The sequence below is a fragment of the Chrysemys picta genome, chromosome 25, assembly GCF_011386835.1.
Source record: "Chrysemys picta bellii isolate R12L10 chromosome 25, ASM1138683v2, whole genome shotgun sequence".
Lineage (NCBI taxonomy): Eukaryota > Metazoa > Chordata > Testudines > Emydidae > Chrysemys > Chrysemys picta.
The window spans coordinates 10,719,637-10,740,179 of NC_088815.1; the positions used below are offsets into that span (position 1 = coordinate 10,719,637).

The following is a 20,543-nucleotide window of genomic DNA, read 5'->3' on the forward strand; positions in this document are numbered from 1 at the left end:
CTCCACCATGCGGTCACGCTCCCAGCTCCCCTGGTGCGCTGCGACCCCTGGCAACAGCCCTTGGTCCCGGCCAGCCAGATTCTGATCTCAGCGAGGGGGAAGCGACGGATTTACAGCGCTGGGACTCAGAGCAGCATCCGGCCCCGTGACGGTCACACTCCCGGCTTGGGTATTTACTGCCCCATTCGCTCTAGCTCGCCAGGCATCCTGCAAGGGTTGCCCCGGCTCCCGTTGTCACCTCCAGCGCCCTGAGTGGAAACAAGTTAAATGGGGCCATGTTGGGAGGCGAGTTTGTGCTAAGGAGGAGCTCGCAGTTGGGGGGGTCGGGACTGCCACACTCTGGGCTCTTGGTGCGTCGTCTTTCCCAGAATGCTCTTGGAGCACCCGGCAGCGTTGGCTGGGCTCCGGGCAACATCACCACCACCATCTGGTGCTCAACAGAGGCAGCTCCACCCCACCACCTCAGTGCTACAGCTGGGTAAACTGAGGCACAGAACAGGGACGTGCCCAAGGTCACACACAGGCTCCTGCCTCTCCTCCCTCTATACTCAATAGGCTGGCTTTCCAAAGCCTGAGAACTCAGAGCATGGCTTGGGGGAGGGGGTGCGGGGGGAAAGATGCAAGGACAGGACTAGGGTCTTCTTTTCTCTTCTCTTCCCCCCCACCCCCAATCCTCAGCTTCAACCTCACCCCTGGGGACACTGGGGGGGGAGGAGCAGAGCTCCCACTTGTCCAGGCTGGGTCTTGTGCCAGGCTGCCCCCCACCCCAGCAATTTTGTGAGGGTTTTTTATGCAACTTTGCACAAAACCGCCAGGAACATTTTGACCGGGCCAGGCACAAAACTCAGCGGGCTCCTTCCCTCCCTGCTGGAAAGCCCGTGGGCCAGAATCCCACCGCTGGGCCGTGGGGAGAGAAATAGGTGGAAGGTGCAACGTGCCACCCCCTCCGGCCTGGAATAGGGGAGAACCCAGCTCATGGCCCCCCTGGCGGGGACAGGGCCACCCCCCTCCCAACCTTTGGCAGTGGCTCCAGTGCAGCTGTGATTTCCCTCCCACCCCCAGGATTGTGCCCTGGTTCCCCTGCACTCGCACAGCAGCGCACAGGAGCCCAGCCAGAGCGGCCCTGGCCCTTTAAGAGCCAGAGTGTGGCCCAGCTGGTTTTTCCAGAGATTCATCCAAAGAGCGAGATCCTTTCCTGGGGGAAGGGAGCAGCCTCATTGCGCAGAGAGAGAGAGAAGCCCCTTGTGCCCGCAGCTGCAGAAGGCTCATTCCAGGCAGGAGGCTGCAAAGAGGCAGGTTGAGGCTGTATCTGCGCTGGAGTAGGGCAGCTGCTGGCATTTCAACCACTGCATCCTCTTCCGCTGCTGAGATCTTCCCAGTCACGGAGGGGGCCAGCTAAGAAGTCCTGGCTCTGCTAACAGCGGGACTGGGATGGGGAGACCAACAGTAGGCAGGAGCCGAGGCCTGGAGTGCGGGGGGGGGAGGAGGGTGGAAGAGCTGGAGGCATGGTCTTGCTGTCATCACTGAAAAAAACCCACCAAAACATGAGTCCAGCCTGCTGAAGACCCCCCACAAGATTAGCTTGAAAAAGCATGGGAGTTTTGAGCTAAGCCACACGGGGTTCTGTTTATTTGCAGGTTGAGTTCCTGCATTCAAAGTTTTTCTCCAGAGCCACCAGGCTAGAAACTTTCATTACAAACAAACAAACCCTAAACTGAAATCCCCCCATCGTCACCTGACTCCAGGAGCTGGGGATTGAAGAAGAGCCCCCCAATACCCCAAGACTTGCAATAAAATCCCCGGAGCCACCCAGACAGATCCCACCCCTCTAACCCCTGCTAGGCTCGGCCTGCTTTGCCGGGGTGGGTATATTGGCGTACCATCCCACCATCATCCAGACGGTGCTTATCTCAACAACATTGCCAGGGTAGCTCATTCCAGCCCTGCTCCAACTGAGCCAAACGCTACCGGTGCCAGCGCCGTTCTGCCAGGATCGCTGCAGCCAGACTAGTCCGCACAGCTCTGATCACACATCTGATGGACATAGCTACGCTGGCAGGCTGTAGTGCAAACCTGGCCTCATTGAGAGGGGAACAAGGCCAGAGAGACACCCCTCCCTCCCCCCCGCATGCACCAGTACGCTTCCGTACCTGGCCCAACACTCCTAGCGAGTGGGGGCACGGCCAGGGAGAAGGAAGTCACAGTAGGGACCGAGCTGGCCCTGGGGAGAGGGAAACTGGATGTAAAGAACCAAAGCAGCGTCAGGGCCCTGTAAGCAAACACAATCCACAGGGGAGTGCTCTCCTGGGTAGGTAGTGGCTGGTCAGGGCTTGTCTAGACTAGACGCGTGCACTCCGTGACCACATCAATGAAAACAAACCCCAGTGTAGACAGGGCCTTCGGCACAGAATCCGGTGCCGTTCCCCTTCCAAGACTCTCTGCTTCAACTAGGGGCTACCGCCGAGCAAGGATGGAGCCCAGCTCTGCTGCTGGAGCCAGAGGCCGGGGCTGGGAACTGCCATTTCAGCCCAAGGTGGGCGGGGAGTTGTTCTGGAAGCCGGGCCTCCTCTAGGCTACAGAATCTGCCCCCCGCTGCAGAAGCCCGAGTCCGTGGCAGGCCTGGAACAAGCACTGAAGAGACGCAAACGGCCCCATTCATCTCAATGGCGTGTTGACTCTCAGGCATGACGACAATGGTTACATGCCCGCTTAGGTTTCACTGACGCTCACAACCAGCGAAGGGTTTACCCCCAAACCCTGAATGGCTGACTGGGCCCTGCCCAGCTGCCACTCCCTCTGCCGGAGGGGGTTGTCCATTGGTAATGCACAGAGCCGAAGCGTATGGAAAACCGCGTAAAACAACTGGCATACAACTTCAGAGCTGCTACAGCCATGGCATCATTCGTTCCCGGCCAGCATCTCGCCTCTGCTTCAGAATCAAGAGTCTCGGAGACAGAGTTTAGATCCAACTGGCCACAGCACTTTGTCAAGGTAGAGCGAGTTTTGTTCCAGCAGGAGGCAGGAATTCCCATTCTGGCCCCTCCTCACGAGAGGCGCGGGGCGCCCACAGCTACTGCGGTCAGGAGCAGCCGCCGGCACCAAGTGGCCACTTTGCCACCAATTGGGTGAACTCGGGTAAGTTGCGTCCCCGCTCTATGCCTCAGTTTCCCCACCTGAAAACAGGGCTGATACCAACCTGCCGATGTCACCGTGCTTTGAGCTCGTTCCAGGTCAAAGGCCACAAAAACGCCGGCCATGCTGTAAATGGGCAATGCGGGCCCGAGGGGTCTGGCCGGACTCGCCAGCATATGGACAAGCCCCAGCTCCCTGCTCCTCTCAGCATTGGCACCATGTCCACCCTGCCCGCCTGCTGCTGAGGTTTTGGGGCGGGGAGCCCCACCTTGACCAACACAGTTGATGACGGGAGCAGCTTGTCCAGCCGAGTTGGAGCAAACGGCAGCCCCGTCTCAGCCTGCCCCTCCAAGGGTGAATGTCACGCCTGCCCCAAGCTGTCGTCTGTGGCATCCCAGCTGTGAAGGGGATTGGTTCCCTTTCCTGAAGCCCAGCTCCACAGGGGTGGACGTGCAAGGATCAGGCCCAGAGGATCATGTCCAGCTAAGGACAGGCGTACACACCATTCCATTCCTTGCACCCTTTGAACTCCTGGGTGTGCACGAGTAAAATATGAACAGCCAACAGTGACAGGCACGCCCCACCCCCAATTACTGATAACCTGGGCCACCTCCCCCCAGCAAGCCACTGTTATCCCAGCTCCCCACAGCCCCTTTGCTCTCCCCCCGCCCCCAGCCAGACCTGGGCTGCTCCACCCATGTCTCTGACTCAGACCTGAAAACCCCCCTGGTTTCTCAACACGCCAGCCCACGTTCAGCTCAAGCAGCACGAGACCCTAAAAACCATCATCCCCAACCTGTAGGTGAGGACGGACAGCAGCAGGCCTAGGACGCCAGGATTCGATTCCCAGCTGTGCCCCAGACCTCTCTGAACCGCCGCTCAGCACTTTCCACGGGGCAGGGTCCCCTCCCTTGGTTACGTGCAGCACCTGGCTCTCAGGAGGGCTAGGATCTGTTAATACAGACAACCGCTGCTGGGTAGAGCGAGGAGCATCCCAGGTCGATTCAGACTCCATCCTTCAAAAAGGGGAACCGACCTGAGCAAGTGGCTCTTCCCAGAGATGGGCAATAAAGAATCACAAGAGGCCATGACTAGTGCTCAGTCCCTCTCTCTATTATTAAAAAAGGCTAACTGGAAATCTGGAAGATAATAAATCACCATGCGAGATCCTGTTTTTACAGGGGTTTGGGTTTTTTTTGCAGCTGGCTGGGCAGCAGAAACATCTGGAAATCTCAGGCAGACGCCTCTGTGCCACTTTTTGTTTTGCGCTCAGTTTTACAGAGTTGGGCAGGTCGGACGAGCGCCTGAAGCGAAACCCGAACAGCTACGCTTTGCTGCTGGCGGCAGAGGGCTCCAGGGGGAGCGGTTTGCACAGCTCAGCTCCTCCCACATGCCCTGTTCTGATCTCACACCCGGAGACGGCCTGAACTCCTGATTTGTTCTGGCGTAACAGAGCTCAGAAGCAGGCTCTCGTGCCCCATACGCCAAGTCCCGTCTCAGCCTGCCCCTCCAAGGGTGAATGTCACGCCTGCCCCAAGCGGTCGTCTGTGGCATCCCAGCTGTGAAGGGGATTGGTTCCCTTTCCTGAAGCCCAGCTCCACAGGGGTGGATGTGCAAGGATCAGGCCCAGAGGATCATGTCCAGCTAAGGACAGGCGTACACACCATTCCATTCCTTGCACCCTTTGAACTCCTGGGTGTGCACGAGTAACGCAGGAGCAGGCGCTTACCCACCCGAGGGTCTCGTCAGCCAGTGCCAGCCAAGCCATCACCATCTATCCCTCCTCTGAGCTCACCTGCCCCAGGTACCTATCATTCAAGGGCCAACCATTTGCTGCTGGAAGGCGCCACCGGGATCTCCACTCTCTTTGCAAGCGCTAATTAAGCGGCTGCACCTTTATGATGTAGGTGAGTAGCATCATCTCTGGTTTATAGACAGGCAAAACTCCACACATGGATATTCAGGCCCGTTTTTTCCAAGACAGCTAAAAAAAGTGCCTCTCCCCTCATTGACAAGAGCCGCTCCATACTGGACGCGTGGGCTTAAAGTGACGTGACTGTGGTAACCCGGCAAATCAGTGGCAGGGCTGGGAATTGAACTGGTTTCTCGACTCCCCAGTGCACGAACCATTACTCAGCGCTGCTTTCCACCACTCCAAGTTTATCATCTGAGGAGCATTTTTATGCTTGTTGCCCTATGTTTCAAACCTCTTCCAAGTGTCCATCCTCTCACCCCCTTCTGTTTCTAAACCACCAATTGCCTTGCCAATTACAACACGCTAAGAAACCCGCCAGCAAGCCCTACTTTCCGTCCCCGACCACAGCTTTTGGACTGAGATTTTTTTTCCGTGGCAGGCCTGAATGCCAAAGGGAAAGAGTCACACTCAGCTCTGACTTACAGGGGAATGCAAGAAAAACAGTTCTCATTCAGCGAGCTTTTAGGCTGTTTTTAATGTCGATATAAAATAATAATCCTACCCTGGTCCCGTTACAGAGCCAAGAAACTTGAATGGTTACCACCTCTGCCTAGCAAAGGGCCTACGGCACTTCTTTGCTCTAGCAACTTCTAAGGCACAAGAAGTTAACAGCCATCTAGAAAGTTGGTAAACTTTCCTGATCTCTCTTAGGTATATGATCCCCCATCACTGCAGTATCTGAGCACCTCACCATTTTTAATGTATTGGTCCCCACAACAACCCCTGTGAGGGAGCCTAGTACGATTATTGCCATTGTACAGATGGAAGTCCAGATGGGCTAAGTAACTTGACAAGGCTACACAGGAAGTCAGTTGCGGAGCAGGGAATTTAACTCAGGTCTAAATCTCAGACTAGGGCACTAGCCCCTGGACCATGCTTCCTGTCAGTGATGGTGGCAGTTTCCCCATTGGTCCACCTCCTGTTTAAAAGGGCAGCCAGGTTAAAAATCCTAATTAAAAAAAGAAAATGGATATACAGAGAGCGAATGAAGTTTACAGGATCTGAGGCACGAATTGTGCAATCCGAGCCGCTAGCACATAACACAGAGCCAACCGCAGGACCCGTGCCCGTGTTCGCTTTCCATCACTCCTCCCGTTTGTTTTCCTTTTGCATGTCACTCCTCTAGGATCTGCTGAAAGTCAGAACTGGTCGGTTTCACTCACTCTTGTTTCTAGTCATTTTCATATAGCCTTGCCCAATTTCCTGGGGCTTGCCTCCCAAAGCCAGCAAAGAAAGGGATGGGGGGAGGGTATCGATGTTAAGAACCCAAAACCCATTCCCACTGAAATGTTAAAAATCTATAATTTGAGGCAAACGTTGCTATTAATTTGGGGTTTCATAAAAATCCCCCCTTTTTAAAAACAAAACATTTAAAGCGATGTATTTCGAGGCCACAAAAATCTGTGGATTAAAAGAATAGACCTGACACTGCCATTCTTTCAGGATGATCTAATTTAAAAATAAAAAACACACTGAATACAAAAACGCATCGTCATGAAAATGTATGTCGTTTAAAAGGAGGCCCCAGTATCCTCGGTGCCAGAGGCAGCTATGCGGTGGAGGCGAGGTTGTTAGCAGGAGCTGGACCAGGTAACGGGCTCTCTCAAAGGGCCAGAATCCGTGTCCGTCTCCAGACTGCAATTTAGTTCCTTTACCACAGAAGATTCCCCCCCCCCCCCCACAATTAAAGAATCAGCCGAGATGGCTGCAGAGTTTCCTACGGAGCATACAGGGCACGTCACAAACTCAGGTGGCAGTTCACTCCAGCGTGGCGGGGTCAGGGGTGACGGGAGCAGACCCTCCCCGGGCATCCGTCATTTGCATCGGCTGCTGGTTACCGGGAATATTTTAAGGTGATCAAGCTACAGAGAAGAATTCGGGCTCAAATCGTTAGCCCGGCAATGTTCCGGTGGCATCGGCCTCCAGGTTTTGTCCCAGCGAGGATCCGGAGTCATCAACGCGAATATAATTTGATGCTCTCAGCACCACACCACCTCAGGCTTCGCATGGAGTTTACTCTTCGCTTCACAAGCAGTCCCACCCCTGTGCCTCTTCCACGCAGAGGGCTGGAAAGCCCCCCTCAGAAGCATGAAGCGCACCCACCCACCCACCCACTCATGGAGGGATCCAAGCCTCCGGACTTGAGAGGCAGGAGGGCTGGTTTATCTGGCATCGGCCACCGCACAGCACTCCAAATGAGCGTTAAAAGTCTTTGCCTGGTGCCCCCTGGGGGCGTCCCTCGGGTGCCATGGCGCCATGCAGTATTAAGGAACTCATTAGCCGTGGAACCAATTAACAAGATAAGATGCTCTTCCCAGTTCCCCCCCCAAAGCCCTGTCAAGCAGCCTGGTGGGGCCTGGGATCTGCCATCAGCTGTCCAGCAGCGCTGCCCCCCCCAGCTCCCGCAGCTCAGGGAGCTCCCGGATAGCTGTAGTGGTTGTGATCAGGCTCGCTCCTGGTCAGCGGTAAGCTGGGCTTGTGCTCCGGGTCCTTCTCACACTGGAGAGGCGGACGCTGCTTGAAGAAGTCAGAGACGTAGCGGACCTGGGGGGGAGGGGGGAGGGGAAGGAAGAAAGAAGAGAAAAGAACAAGGCTTTAGGGGATAATTCCATCGAGGGAACATCTCTCAGTGGATCCAGCTGCCAGGCCAGGGAGATCCGGGCCACGGGGCCTGGCTGCATCCAGCAGCCTCGATAAAGTTTTGGTCTGAGTGACTTGCCCAAGGTCACGCAGCGAGTCAGTGGCAGAACTGGGAACAGAGCCCAGGAGTCCTGACTCCCTGTGCTTGGGGACCGTGACGCCCTGCTCTGCTGCACGGGGCAAGGGAGGAGGAGGAGGGGGTGAAGCAATGTCGTAGAGGGAGGAGGCTGAATCGAGACGCCCCGTTTCTGGGCTGGATGAGGTCGAAACCACCACCCAGAGCAAAGCTGCCGGGCGTGCAAGATTGTGAGGACAGGGGGTGGGCACAGGGCTGCAAGGTTAGGGGGGTGAGGGGGGGACGCTAGGATCCATCCGCGAGCAGGCGGTGCACAAGGCAGAGCCAGAGAGCCCACGGTGAGCATGGAGGGAGGGGTGGGGATGCCCCCCCCGTGCGCTTACGATGAGGATGGCAATGAGCGCCCCCTGGAGGAGCCCCACCAGCACATCACTCCAGTGGTGCTTGTAGTCGGAGACCCGGGTGTAGCCCACGAAGATGGCAAAGGCGATCAGGAAGAACTGGATCGTGGGACGCAGCAGCCGGGCCCACTTCCCGATCAGCCGGGCCTGGACGTACAGCTGGGGAGAGAAGGGACGGTCAGTCGGTCGCCCCCGGCGCGGCCCCCAGCCCAGTGCCGGCAGGGTCGCTTCACCCAGACGTTCCCGCCCCGGGATCGCTACGCAGACCACGCGCAGGGGCCCAAAAACATGTGGGGCAGCGCGACCCCACAAGCAGGGGCAAAGGTGGTGGTGGCCATACCGCTCGATTCTGCCCCCCGCAGGTGGGTGGGGGCGCTGCAGCTCAGACAGGCAAAGGGATTAAGCCAAGTTCACACAATCAGGGGCACAACTGGGAATAGAACCCAGGAGTCCCGACCCTCCCTCCCCCCGGCTCTACCCACTAGACCCCACTCCCCCCTTTCTCTGCTGCGACACAGCGCACGCACACCCAGAGAGCGCTACTCACTGCCAGGAACACCATACAGTACATCCCAAAGGAGGAGTGTCCGGAATAGAAGGATAACCTGGAAGAACAAAGACCAGGATCAGGATGAGAGACCCCCACTCCCTCCACCCTGCCCTCAAATAAGCCCACGGGACCCCTCTCGCTCCCCTCAGGCATCTCTCGCTCTCCAATCCCGTGGGTAGGTCCTTGGAGCATGAGGCCCAGCCACGCTTTCCCTCCACCTCCACACGCTCCTTCCGACTCCGCCCTCCCACCCCATATAGCCTCAGCGAGCCGCTTCCCCAGTCAAATGGGGGTTCCCTTCCCAGCTCCGCACCTGCCGTTGGACCTTCTCTCCCAGCCTCATGTCCGTCATCCAGCAGCCAGGAGGGTCCATGGTTGCTTGCCCAGCCTCTCTCCCCTCCAGTGCTCCCCATCGGGAGGTGGCAGCACACGGTGGATATCAGTCTGGTGGGGCGTTTCTCAAGTTCTGGGCTGGTCTCAAGCCACCCTCTCCCACCCCCAGCAGTTGTGAGAAGGTCCCCCCCCCCCCCCATGAAGCCCCTCGTGTCACCTGGACTCGGTGATGTTCCTGGCGTCCCCCCGGCACACATTCTCCAGCTGCTTGTAGATGGAGCAGTTCACCTTTGACCAGTCCGGGTCGCAGACGTCCAAGAAGTTGGGCCGGAGCCGACCGATCATGTACTTGGCCAGGTCGGTCAGGGACTGGCTGACGGCCCCGCCGAAGAGGAACGTCCCCAGTACCTTGTAGAGGGCGGCGAGGTAGTTGTTGTACTCGGACTTGGAGTGGAGTTGCTCAGCGTACACCAGGTAGGCCTCGCCTGCGGAGATCTGCGGAAGCCAAGGGAGAGGCAGTGAGCGGCCGCCCGAGAGGAGCCAGGGCCGGTTCTGCTCTCCAAGACCTGGGCGGCAAGGACGGCAGAGCCAAACCCAACTGGAGCAGCCAGGAGCATGGCTGCTACGGGGGGTTGGTGAAGGGAGCTGCTGGCTCTGGGGGGAAGCTCCCAGCAGGGGACAGAGAGGCTCAGAGTTATCCCTGCCCTAGCCTCTCCCTGCAGGGAGCCAGCCGCACAGTCAGATCAATGGGACCAGAGATGCCCTTTGAGCCCCGGCAGGGCCGGCTGGTCGGTGCGGGAGTCAGCTAACGGATCTGCTGTCCAGGTCGTGGTGTTCCGGGATGGGGTGGAGCAAGGCCGTCTAAGAGGGTGCTCAGGAAGGGGGGGGAATGAAAGGGGGAGCCCCCCAGGTTTCCTTACAATGAGGACGGTGCAGGTGATGGTGACCCCCGCCATGACCCCGTGGGTGATGGTGTCTGGCCTGTAGGGGTAGCGGATGGAGTCATCGTTGCAGTAGAATCCACGCTCGTACGGAGAGTTCACCAGAGTGAGGATGACGAAGGGCAGGGAAGCTGAAGGCAGAGCGGGGAGGGGAGTCAGGAGGTTCTCTGCAGGAGGGGGCACAGTCCCCCCCCCCCAACCCCGGGGTATATCTCCCGCACTCCCCCCTTCCCTCTGGAGAGCAGGGAGATACCCAGCAATGGGATCCAGGTCCCATTCTGGCTGGAACCAAAGTCCCTTTCGCTGGTTCAGAGATTTGCCGGCTCCCGGCCCAGCCGCCCCCATTCACCCAGGCCTAACTGGGCTCGGGGAGCCGCACGCCAAACCCAGACAGCACCGGAACCAGCCGCCGGCCGCCCCTGCCTGGCTCTGCGGTGGGATTCGGAGCATCCTCACCCCTAGGTGGCCGGGTCCTGGTTGGAAGGAACCAGACACGGGGCCCATCACAATCTCTGTGGAAGGAGCTGGCAGTTCCCTGTCCAGTGGGCAGGTGCCCACGACACCGCCACTGGGATGAACGCCCCCCGGTTCAGCCCTTACCTGTGTGCTGAGCCTGGGGCCAAGGGGCACGGCAGAGGGCAGCACACGGGGGATGGCTGCTCCGTCACTGCCCACATGGCACCTACTCTCCAGCTAGAGGGGGCTCCCGAATCCAGAGGGGACAAGGCAGCCTCTCCGGCTGGCACTAGAGTCACTTACGACCCTGACCCACACCCCCTCCCCCACATGCCCGCGTGTCACTCACAGAGGGAGGTAGCCGGGGTCTAATTCAATGCAGACGCGCCCCTAGGCTGGGGCAGATCCCAGGGAAGGATCCCGAACTCTCCAGCACCTGGCCAAGTTCGGAGACAGGATCCCAGGCCAGATGGATCATCGGTCTGACCCAGCACAGCTGTTCTAAAGGATCTCTCTAGCCCTGGGTCGGGGTCACCGGCAGGACTGCATGGATGGGCCCAATCACTCCCAGGCACCCACCTTCCCCCGGGGAGGTCTTGACCTCAGTCACAGCTGCCCTGATTCTGCCCAAGGCCACTGGTGGAGGAGCTGGCACCCCCTGGGCCCTCCCGTCCACTCCCTGGCTGCTGCCGATTAGCAGAGCCCCGTTATCAGGCCCTGGCAGCTGTGAGGTTGCTGTAAACACAACCACCTGCAGAGCGGAAATTGCAACTCAGCTGCAAGGAGCGTCTCTCCCATCTGCCGATCGGCACTAGCCCCCCCCCCCGTCCCACGGGCCCGCGTGTCCCTCACCTGCGGCGCCGCATTCAGCCACCGCAGCAGAATGGTCTAAACCGGAGAGAGCCACCAACCCGGGGTCAGAGCGGAATTCAAGCAGCCATATTTACGTAGGAAGGGTGGGCTTGTGTCTAAGGCCCCCCCACTGGCACTCAGGAGATCTGGGTTCAGGCCCCAGCCCTGCCACAGATGCCCTGCGTGGCCCTGGGCAAGTCACTTTGGTTCTGCCTCAGTTTCCCTGCCTGTAAAAATCAGGGTCATACTTCTCTCCCAGTCTTTACCTGTCTTGCCTACTTAGACTGCAAGGTCTTTGGGGCAGGAGCTTTTCTTCTACTCTGTGTACGTACACCACCTCGCACAACGCGGCCCTGATCCGCGCTGGGGCTAGGTGCCGCGCTTAGGTGCTACCAGAGTAGACAGAAAGACATCTCACGCTTGCCATTCTCCAAATGCTCCACAGACCGCTCCCCCTGTGAATTTCTCCCCTTTACAGATGGGGAAACTGAGGCACGGAACAGGGAAGTGGCTTGCCCCTGGTCACCCAGCAGGTCAGTGGCAGGAGGTGGGGTTAAGAGTTTTTGACGGCCAGCCCTGTGTTTATATGCCAGCCCCCACCACGTCCTAGCTGTACTGCGCAGGCCCAGTGAAGCCTATCTGCAGAGAGGGGGTGATATGCTGGGGCAAGGGGGAGGGGAAAAAGGGGGAGCTTCACAGCAGTGCCTAGCGCCTCCAGTCAGGAATGAGGCCTCCACGTGCCCGGTGCTGCACACAGCAAAATGTGGCTTCTGCCCCGGAAAGCCTCGAATGTAACTTCCCACAGCCATGCAGAGCCAGGAATTAAACGCACGTTTCTGGAGTCACAGCCCCTTGCTCTAACCACTAGACTATACTGCCCCACCACCTACAATACTACAGGGGTGGCAGCTCTTCCTCATCCCACCACTACAGCATCCAGCGGGATGAGGCATCCATGGGTCTCCATCCTCCTCGCCGGGGAGTCGAGGCGATGACGAAGGACAGGCCGATGCCAGCGGGCCGGGCACAGGGCCTGAGGAGGTGGGGCTGGTGATTTCAAAACTCAGCCATCCCCAGGGCCAACATGCTGCCAGCTCCCCTTGCGCCCAGGAGGCCTCGGAGAATCCTGGCCCAGCCAGCTCCCCCCGGGGGCTGACTTCATCTGCACCTTCCTCCTACACCGTATAGACCCACCCAGGCCGGGCTGACGAGAGGCGAGGAAAAGGGAGGACAATCGTACTAGGGCCTCTGACATGCAGGCAGCCGGACTCCGGCTCCCACAAGTAGAGCCAAATCTCTGGGGGACCCCCCCACCCCAAACCCTCTTAATCAACATAGCAAGTCGCCCGTATCTTCTTCAATCTTCCAGCGGCCCCAGTCCCTCCATCTCCTGGCCCCCACCAGCCGAGCAGGGCGGTGACCCTCTCTCCTGGCCAGTCGACCCGCTTCCCTTCAGCGCAGTGCTCTTAGAAATGGGGTCCCAGACCCCCCCCCAGTCCCTGGGCAGACAGCACACCCCTGGGGCCGCCCCCGAAGACATTGTCACCCTCCTACAGAGCTGCTCTTCCCAGGAGCCGATAGCCCTTCACTACCGACAGGCTCCCAGCCTAACTTTGCGCTCTTCCAAGCCAAAGGCAGACCACTCCCTCTGCCTGCAACGGGGCCATGCCACCCGTGACCAGCCCCTGGGCCAGGATAAAGGTAACGACACCCCCCCCCCCCCGTCTCTGTCCCCAAGCTGAGGCTCCACCCCCCCCCCCCCAAGTCGTCCCCTCCGCCAGCTGGCTCATTCACGTCAATTAAGACGGCAATTTTCAGCCCCAGAGGTTTTACCCAAAATAGCAGCCCCGGCGTCTGCGTTCGCCGGATGAGCAAGCGGTCGTTAGCGTGACACCTCAGCAATTACCTGTGGCTGCCGGAATCTGGAGGGGGAGAAGGAATGCGTGCTCAGGAGTTGCCGTTTTCACTAGCCTCGGCCGTGCTCTGCGTTACAGATGGGGCCACGGTGCGTGCCCTGAGGGCCAGGGGGCAGCGCCAGTAACATCACTCAGCCCAATCCTGTCCCATGCTGTCTATCCCCTGCACGCCAGCCCCCAGCTCAGACCGTGCCGCAAGATCCTACCCACTCCCCTGGAGCCCCGCAGAGCCGACCTGCTGCTCCCTGCATCGTCCCAAATCCCCTCCCCGCAGCAGAGCCGTTCCCCACGGAGATCATGCGCCGCCGGGCCGATATTTACACAGTCTGCGTCACAGGTGCAAGGCCGCAGCTCCCCCACCTTCCCGCACACGCCACCCGTGCCAGCTCCCGGGTGGAATCGGCAGCGGGGCAGGTCCCATTCTGGGCCAGTTTGGGCAGAGTGAAGGCCTGGCAGTCAGTGCCGGAGTGGGGCAGGAAGAGACGGTCACCCCACCCAATTGGTCCGAACCCTGCCTGCTGCAGGGCACGCGGAGCGCAGTGCAACAACTCGCCAGGCTGCAGCAGGGCACGCGGACCCAGATACAACGGCCCTGATGCGATGGAGCCCAAGAGCCAGGGCAGGGGCTCCCAGCAGGGGCGCTCCCGTGGGGCAGGACATGAGCCCAGCAGACGTGCTCCAGGGCTGGCTGGGCCGCAGGAGTACTAGCCCTAGTGAGGCAGTCGTGGGTACACACATCCCCCTGCCCGGTACGCTGGGGGATCCCCCCCATGACTCCACAAGGGGCTCGAACCTCATTCTCCGAACAGCTCCAGCCCTGCCTGGGAGACGGGGCTCTCCCGCGCCCCCCTGCACTCTGCGGACGCCGTGCTTTGTCCCAGCGAGGGACGGCACTTTCCCAATGGTGACCCCATTGGCGGAGGAGGAAGCCGGTAGCGCTGGGAGATAACCGGGAAAGGAAGGATTCAGCGACAGGACCGGACCAAGGGCCGCTTTCCGTTCGACTAGGCCCTGCATGTGCTGGAGCCCACCCAGCCCCACCCTCCACCACGACAGGGTCCCACAGCCACCTTCGCGGACCCAAGCGCAGTTCTGGGAGCCAGGCACCCCGGTGCAGTCCCACTTGTGGGAGTGGCGCCCCCTGGTGTCATGCTCCTATAGCCACACAGGCACCTTAACCCCTGGAGAATGCACCCCCCTTCTGTAACCAATCCAAGAGGCGCTCTGGGAACGGCAGCTCTCCGACACGAAGCCAGCCAGGAGCTCCGTGGCCGCTGTCATACAGGGGCTGCGGCTAATGGGTTGGTTCTATCCGTATAGGGCCACAAAGACTGTCTAGGCCTGGAGTGGGCACTGCCATGCACAGAGCCCAGTTAATAGAGCTGGTTAGATAATGGGGAGGATAGGGGGGAGGGGAAAAAACACAAAAACAAAATTTGAAAATGGAATTAACTGAAACTTTCCAGACAGCTGCATTCTTAACGACCCCTTGTTGTGCCTGGCCCCTGGAATCAGCCAGGGCTTTGCAGGGTGGTTTAGAAGCACTTGGAAAGCAGAGAGATTTCTCTGTCCAAGCACAGATGGCAGAGCAACCATCGGCCACCTGGAGGAGGCAAGCTAGGCCTTGTCAGCACTAGGATTTCTGTCAATGGTGCAGCTGCACCAGTGCAAACCCCTCGTGGAAACACAATTTGCACCAGTAGAGCTTACATTGGTTTAAGACAAGGATAAGTGGCTCCGGTGTGAGTAGCATCTTCACTAGAGGTTTGCGCTGATGCACCTATGCTGGTGGCTGAGATCCCAGTGTAGACAAGGCAGCAGTATCCATCTGGTTTAACACTAGGGATCTGTCTATACTGGGGTGGGTGGCTCGTTTGTGCTTTCACCAGTGCAACCCCCCAGAGTGGATGCGCTGCCCTCGTGCAAGATGGGGCTTGCACTAGTGAGATTTACCCTGTAAATTACCAGCATACATTGCACTTGTGCAAGCCCCATTTTGCACCAGGGCAGTGTCTCCATTAGGGGCTTGCACTGGTGAAGTTACACCAGTGCAAATTACCCTAGCGTAGACAGGCTGCAGGATCATCCCCACTCCTCTTCAGCGGCAGGAACCTTCCAGGCCACGAGACCCAGCACCAGGTGCATCCGAGGCAGAGATGGGGAGCCGCAGGAGGTAAGAGGTTAAGCAGCCTCTCCTGAAGCCAGTTCTAATCCGCCCCAGGCCAAGGGCCCTCAAGGGTTAAGAAGCAAGGCCAGCGCTGGAGGAAGAGGAAAGGGGTCAACTGCATAAAGAACGGACTTCAGGGGACTGGATGGCTCCGTAGCTTTTCCCATCTAGGCCTCTGGAGTTCAACTCATCCCATGGCTGTATGGGTTTGGTGGAGAGGGGCTCTACCCAGCCCCCCAGCAGGGCAGACAATCCCATCACTGAAACCACCGCCAGACATTCATTGGCCTCCTGGTTAGCAATCCCCGCAGAGAATCCCAGCGCACCGCGCCCGCCTCCAGCCCAGCCCAAGGCAGCCGGCAGCGATCTGCCTGTGCCGTGTCTGAACCGAAGAGCCACGGCCCTACACCAACGCTTGAGCGCCAGCAAGCCAAGGTGCCTGCGGGAGAAACCAAGGCCGGAGGCTCTGGGCTGCCTTAAAAGGGACCTATCTCCCAAGTTCCACCTTTAAAAAAAATTTCCATCCAGTCCATTGTTTAATAGGCCTCTGTGGGTAAACAGGCCACCTTTGTCTTCTCCCTGCTGCACAAAGGCAAAACCCAGGAGGTGGGGAAGAGTCACCTCCACCTTTCTTTGGCCAGCCCCTTGCATGCATGGTGCAGCCTCCTGCCCAGGTGAAAAACTCACCCTGCTGGTTCCAGCAACATGCAAAATTCTCCCTTGCAACTTTCTCTGGCGGAAACAATGGCGGGGGAGGAAACAGCAACAGGCCTGTGGCTCCTTTCACACGCCCCAGCTGCACAAGGCTTCCAGGTGAAATGCAAACACAGCAGGCGTCTTAAAAATATACCCAAGACGTTCATTTGCAGCTCAAATTAGACACCAATGTTCTCGCAGGATAATTTCATCCACAGCCACTAAAAATAAAAGGGCCACGCAAGAGACCGACCTAAACAAAACCCGGAACCTCGGTCCCTTCCACCTGTGGTTTACACGGATCCCAGAGGCGGTCCAAGCTGAAATTAAGCCCTGTGCCTTTATTTTAAGGGTATTTTAATTATGGACTCGTAGGTGGCTATTTTAGGGGCAGCATTTGTCTGCTCAGGGAGCGAAGAGGGCACGGGAGGTAGCTAAAACCGGCTTGTGCACATTCAGTGTTTTTAACCCATTGCCCAATGGGGAAGTCAGCGTCAAGACACTGGTTCAAAGACCAGGTTGGCAGCCAAGGGAAGTTACCCCCATCCAATGGCCGTTGGGTGACATGAGATTGGGGGGTCTCTGTTCAGTTCTTCACAGGGTCCGGGTCACCAGAGGAGCTGCCCGGGAAGGGAGCTGATCCCTTTCCCTCCAGGGCCCGATGGAGGTGCATTGGCAGGGCAGCGTGCCAGTGCTGTAGCAGGTCTGAGGATAAGGGGTCTATGATCCAGCACCTTTCATCAGCACTGGATTCTTGTGATAGACCTGGGGGAGACGCGTGCACTGGGGGAAATGCATACACGTCTCAAAATCCAGAGCGATGCCACCCTATTCCAGACCTGGCTCTTTCTTGCCTCCGCCAGCGTGCAAGTCACAGCGAGAAGGATACTAGCCAGTGGCCCACCATTCTGAGCCACAACGGGATAGGGACACAGAGCAAGGCGGCTGGTTCTGCCAGGGCAATCCGGCTCCTGGCAGCAGCCTAGACTCAAAGGGGAGAGTGTCCCTCACCAATGCACTGGCTGACGGTGCCAGCTTTATGCCGGGAAAGGGTGAGGGCAAAGGGGAAAGTCAATTACTCTGCAACCCACCAGCTGCATGCCCCGCACCTCTCGACACATTCTCGCGACCCTGGCAGGGCTGGGGAGATGAGACAGGACCCCAGCGCCGATGCCATTTTGTCTCTCTGCATTGGCCGAGCTGCCCCTGGGTGCCGCTGTGTCCAGAGCAGAAGTTTGGATGGGCCCGACTTCGTTGTTTACAGACAAAACGGCTCCCAGCTTTGCTCTAATTTAACCCCAGATTTGCTGGCAAGTCAGCAACTTGCCGTAGAAAACCACTTCCCTGGCTAATCCCCCCAAAGAATGCCCGTTTAAAAACAGAATTCGTGGCTGGCATCTGCCTAAATCAAGCCCCCCCCGGCCTTTGGTCTACCTTTGGACTTTCCCCTCCAGATGGGATTTCTTAAACAGCCCAGCTGTCCAATTCTTTGGGGCAGGATTCACAGCCATCTCTCCCCAGCCCCCTGCCAGTGCACAGAGGGTGATCCATACACATACGCCGCCCGCTTTTCCCAGCACCAAAAACGCTCTCTGGGTGGCAGGGTGCCAGCACTGCCCATCTGCGCAAATGTTCCTCACGGATGCAAAGGCCAAAGCCGTTAATTCTTATCGCCCTTTCCCTGCACAGTGGCTCCAGGCTGGCAGATCAGAGGGAAACCACTTCCTTATTGTGCCATTAACTCAGGACTGTGCCCTTATGAGCTGGCGAATGGCCTTTGGGAACAAAGGGTAACTGGGTGGCTCGCTCACCCAGCAAAGAGCCAACTCACATCCTCCAACACGGCTCGCAGCGGGCTTCCACCCCCAGCACACCTGCCCCCCTGCAGGTGAGCAGCTGCTTCCATTAGGATCGGGCCCCCTGGTTCGGAGGGCAGCAGGGCTCCCTCCTGCGATGCAGGTTCACCCACTAGCCCCAGCGCACCCCAGGGAGTCAAAGGGGATCATAGGGAAGAGGGTCAGCTCTGGGAACTAGGGACAACTCCAGCCACAGGAGGTCGGAAAGGAGAAGAGACACAAGCCAAGTCGGGGTTAAGGGAGTCTCGCTTAACCAGCCCCCCACTTAACTCCCATGCCAGCCCCGCCGCCCCCCAGCCCTGCACAGGCAGGAACGAAGCCCGCTGGAGCTGGGCCGGGAGAGGAGAAGTTCACTCCTCTCTCCGCTGGGGACGGAGAGGGGCCGGGCCGGGCCCTGGCTCGGAAAGCTGCGAGCAATGCACAGCTGGAGCGGGGGGGTTGGGGACACGCTGCACAGCTGGCGCTGGTGAACGCGGCGGGGCTGCCCAGCTGGTACCAGGACCGGACGGGGGGTCGTTTTCCAACTGGCTCCGAACCGGGCAGCTGGCGCCAGGACCGGACAGGGGGGGGGGGGGGGGGTCCTTACCGACCACCACGCAGAGCACATCGAGCACCACGAAGACTTTCCTGCGTTCCATACTGGCTCCGCTCCGCTCCGTCTGCCGAGCGCTGCCCCCCGTGCGCCCTCCGCTCCGCTCCGCTCCGCTCGGCCCCAGCCGGCTCACATGGCCCCCGGCACAGGAGAAGGGCGAACCAGCGAGCGCCGGGCGAGGAGTTAAAGTCCGGGGCTTGGGGGGCGGGGCGGGGCGGGGGCGGGCTGGGAACGGACCGCCCTCCCCAGCCGCCTGCAGCCGCCAGGGGGCAGCGCCGCCGCCCGGGGAGCACGGGAGAGATGGGGGCAGGAGAGGGCAGGGGTTTATGGGGCAGGGATAAGAGGTGGGGTTACAGGGTAGGGGATGGGGAGTTATGGGGCAGGGATGAGAGGTGGGGGTTATAGGGTAGGAGATGGGGATGGGGAGAGGGGAGTTATGGGGCAGGGATGAGAGGTGGGGGTTATAGGGTAGGAGATGGGGATGGGGAGAGGGAAGTTATGGGGCAGGGATGAGAGGTGGGGGTTATAGGGTAGGAGATGGGGATGGGGAGAGGGGAGTTATGGGGCAGGGATGAGAGGTGGGGGTTATAGGGTAGGAGATGGGGATGGGGAGAGGGGAGTTATGGGGCAGGGATGAGAGGTGGGGGTTATAGGGTAGGAGATGGGGATGGGGAGAGGGGAGTTATGGGGCAGGGATGAGAGGTGGGGGTTATAGGGTAGGAGATGGGGATGGGGAGAGGGGAGTTATGGGGCAGGGATGAGAGGTGGGGGTTATAGGGTAGGGGATGGGGAGAGGGGAGTTATGGGGCAGGGATGAGAGGTGGGGGTTATAGGGTAGGAGATGGGGAGGGGGAGAGGGGAGTTATGGGGCAGGGATGAGAGGTGGGGGTTATAGGGTAGGAGATGGGAGCAGGGAGCGATGGGGCAGGAGGGGAGGGGGTATGGGGCAGGGATAAGAAGTGGGGTTACAGGGTAGGGGATGGGGAGAGGGGAGTTATGGGGCAGGGATGAGAGGTGGGGGTTATAGGGTAGGGGATGGGGATGGGGAGAGGGGAGTTATGGGGCAGGGATGAGAGGTGGGGGTTATAGGGTAGGGGATGGGGATGGGGAGAGGGGAGTTATGGGGCAGGGATGAGAGGTGGGGGTTATAGGGTAGGAGATGGGGATGGGGAGGGGGAGAGGGGAGTTATGGGGCAGGGATGAGAGGTGGGGGTTATAGGGTAGGAGATGGGAGCAGGGAGCGATGGGGCAGGAGGGGAGGGGGATATGGGGCAGGGATAAGAGGTGGGGGTTCTGATGTAGAAGATAGGGCAGGAGATGAGACTGGGGGATTATGGGGTGGAGGTTGGGGGCAGGGGCTGACGGACTGTTGACGGGACCGAAGACAGGGCACAGGCGTGTTTTGAGGCTGGAGATGGGGGGCAGGAGATGAGGGGTAGGGGCTTTTAGGACCGGAGATAGGTGGTGGGGGGCGGGGGGGTTATGAGACAGAAGATGGGGGCGGGAGGAGGAGAGAATGTTTCTGGTCACATGGGGAAGGGGAAAGCTTCAGAAGACCAGTTACCTAGTGCTCCTGAGTTGTAATCCCAGCTCTGCTTTCTGAGTGTCGGGGCCCTGCTTAGCACCCACTCCTTCCCTGGCTGCCCATCACAGTGGTTCTAAATCCCTCCTCTCCTGATCTGGGCTGGCTCCCGTTCCCACCTCCCCTGCTGTGCTGTGCGGGACCCCCCCCCCCGGCCCCTCACTCTGCTATCCTGCCTCCTAGAGTGCCCTGTACAAACTCTCCTGCCCCCTGGCCAATTGTGCAAGGCTTGACCCCGGCAGGGAGAAACCAAACCAGCCAGGCAGGTAGTGGGGCCTTCAACCCGAGGCCGGGAGAGACACAACCTCCGTTGCGCCAGCTGTAAATCCGGGCCAAAGAAAGGGAACTGTTTGTTTAAACTTTCCCGTGTCCCCGCCA

General features: G+C 59.1%; 1 protein-coding gene across 2 annotated transcripts; it reads right to left on the reverse strand.

Annotated features, from left to right (window-relative positions):
• Positions 1 to 5,563: 5,563 nt before the first annotated feature.
• Positions 5,564 to 18,784, reverse strand: PLPP2 (phospholipid phosphatase 2). 2 transcript variants are annotated; one of them, XM_042841528.2, is made up of 7 exons: positions 18,578 to 18,760; positions 13,190 to 13,278; positions 10,028 to 10,179; positions 9,325 to 9,602; positions 8,772 to 8,829; positions 8,207 to 8,383; positions 5,564 to 7,651 (listed from the first exon to the last, which is right to left on the reverse strand). In XM_042841528.2, exons 3-7 carry the CDS (start codon positions 10,061 to 10,063, stop codon positions 7,517 to 7,519), a joined length of 684 nt encoding a protein of 227 aa, XP_042697462.1. In that variant the 5' UTR covers positions 10,064 to 10,179; positions 13,190 to 13,278; positions 18,578 to 18,760; the 3' UTR covers positions 5,564 to 7,516. The 2 variants fall into 2 exon arrangements, with proteins under 2 accessions (XP_042697462.1, XP_005281191.2); XM_005281134.4 differs by lacking the exon at positions 13,190 to 13,278 and having other exon boundaries at positions 18,578 to 18,784.
• Positions 18,785 to 20,543: the final 1,759 nt, after the last annotated feature.

Coding starts and splice junctions, on each gene's coding strand:
- PLPP2 (XM_005281134.4), bottom strand. CDS start 18,629: ATGGAACGCAGGAAAGTCTTCGTGGTGCTCGATGTGCTCTGCGTGGTG. Junction 8,830..9,324: donor AGGAACATCACCGAGTCCAG/GTGACACGAGGG, acceptor TTGTTCTTCCAG/GTTATCCTTCTATTCCGGAC. Junction 8,384..8,771: donor ACTGTATGGTGTTCCTGGCA/GTGAGTAGCGCT, acceptor TTCTCTCCCCAG/CTGTACGTCCAGGCCCGGCT.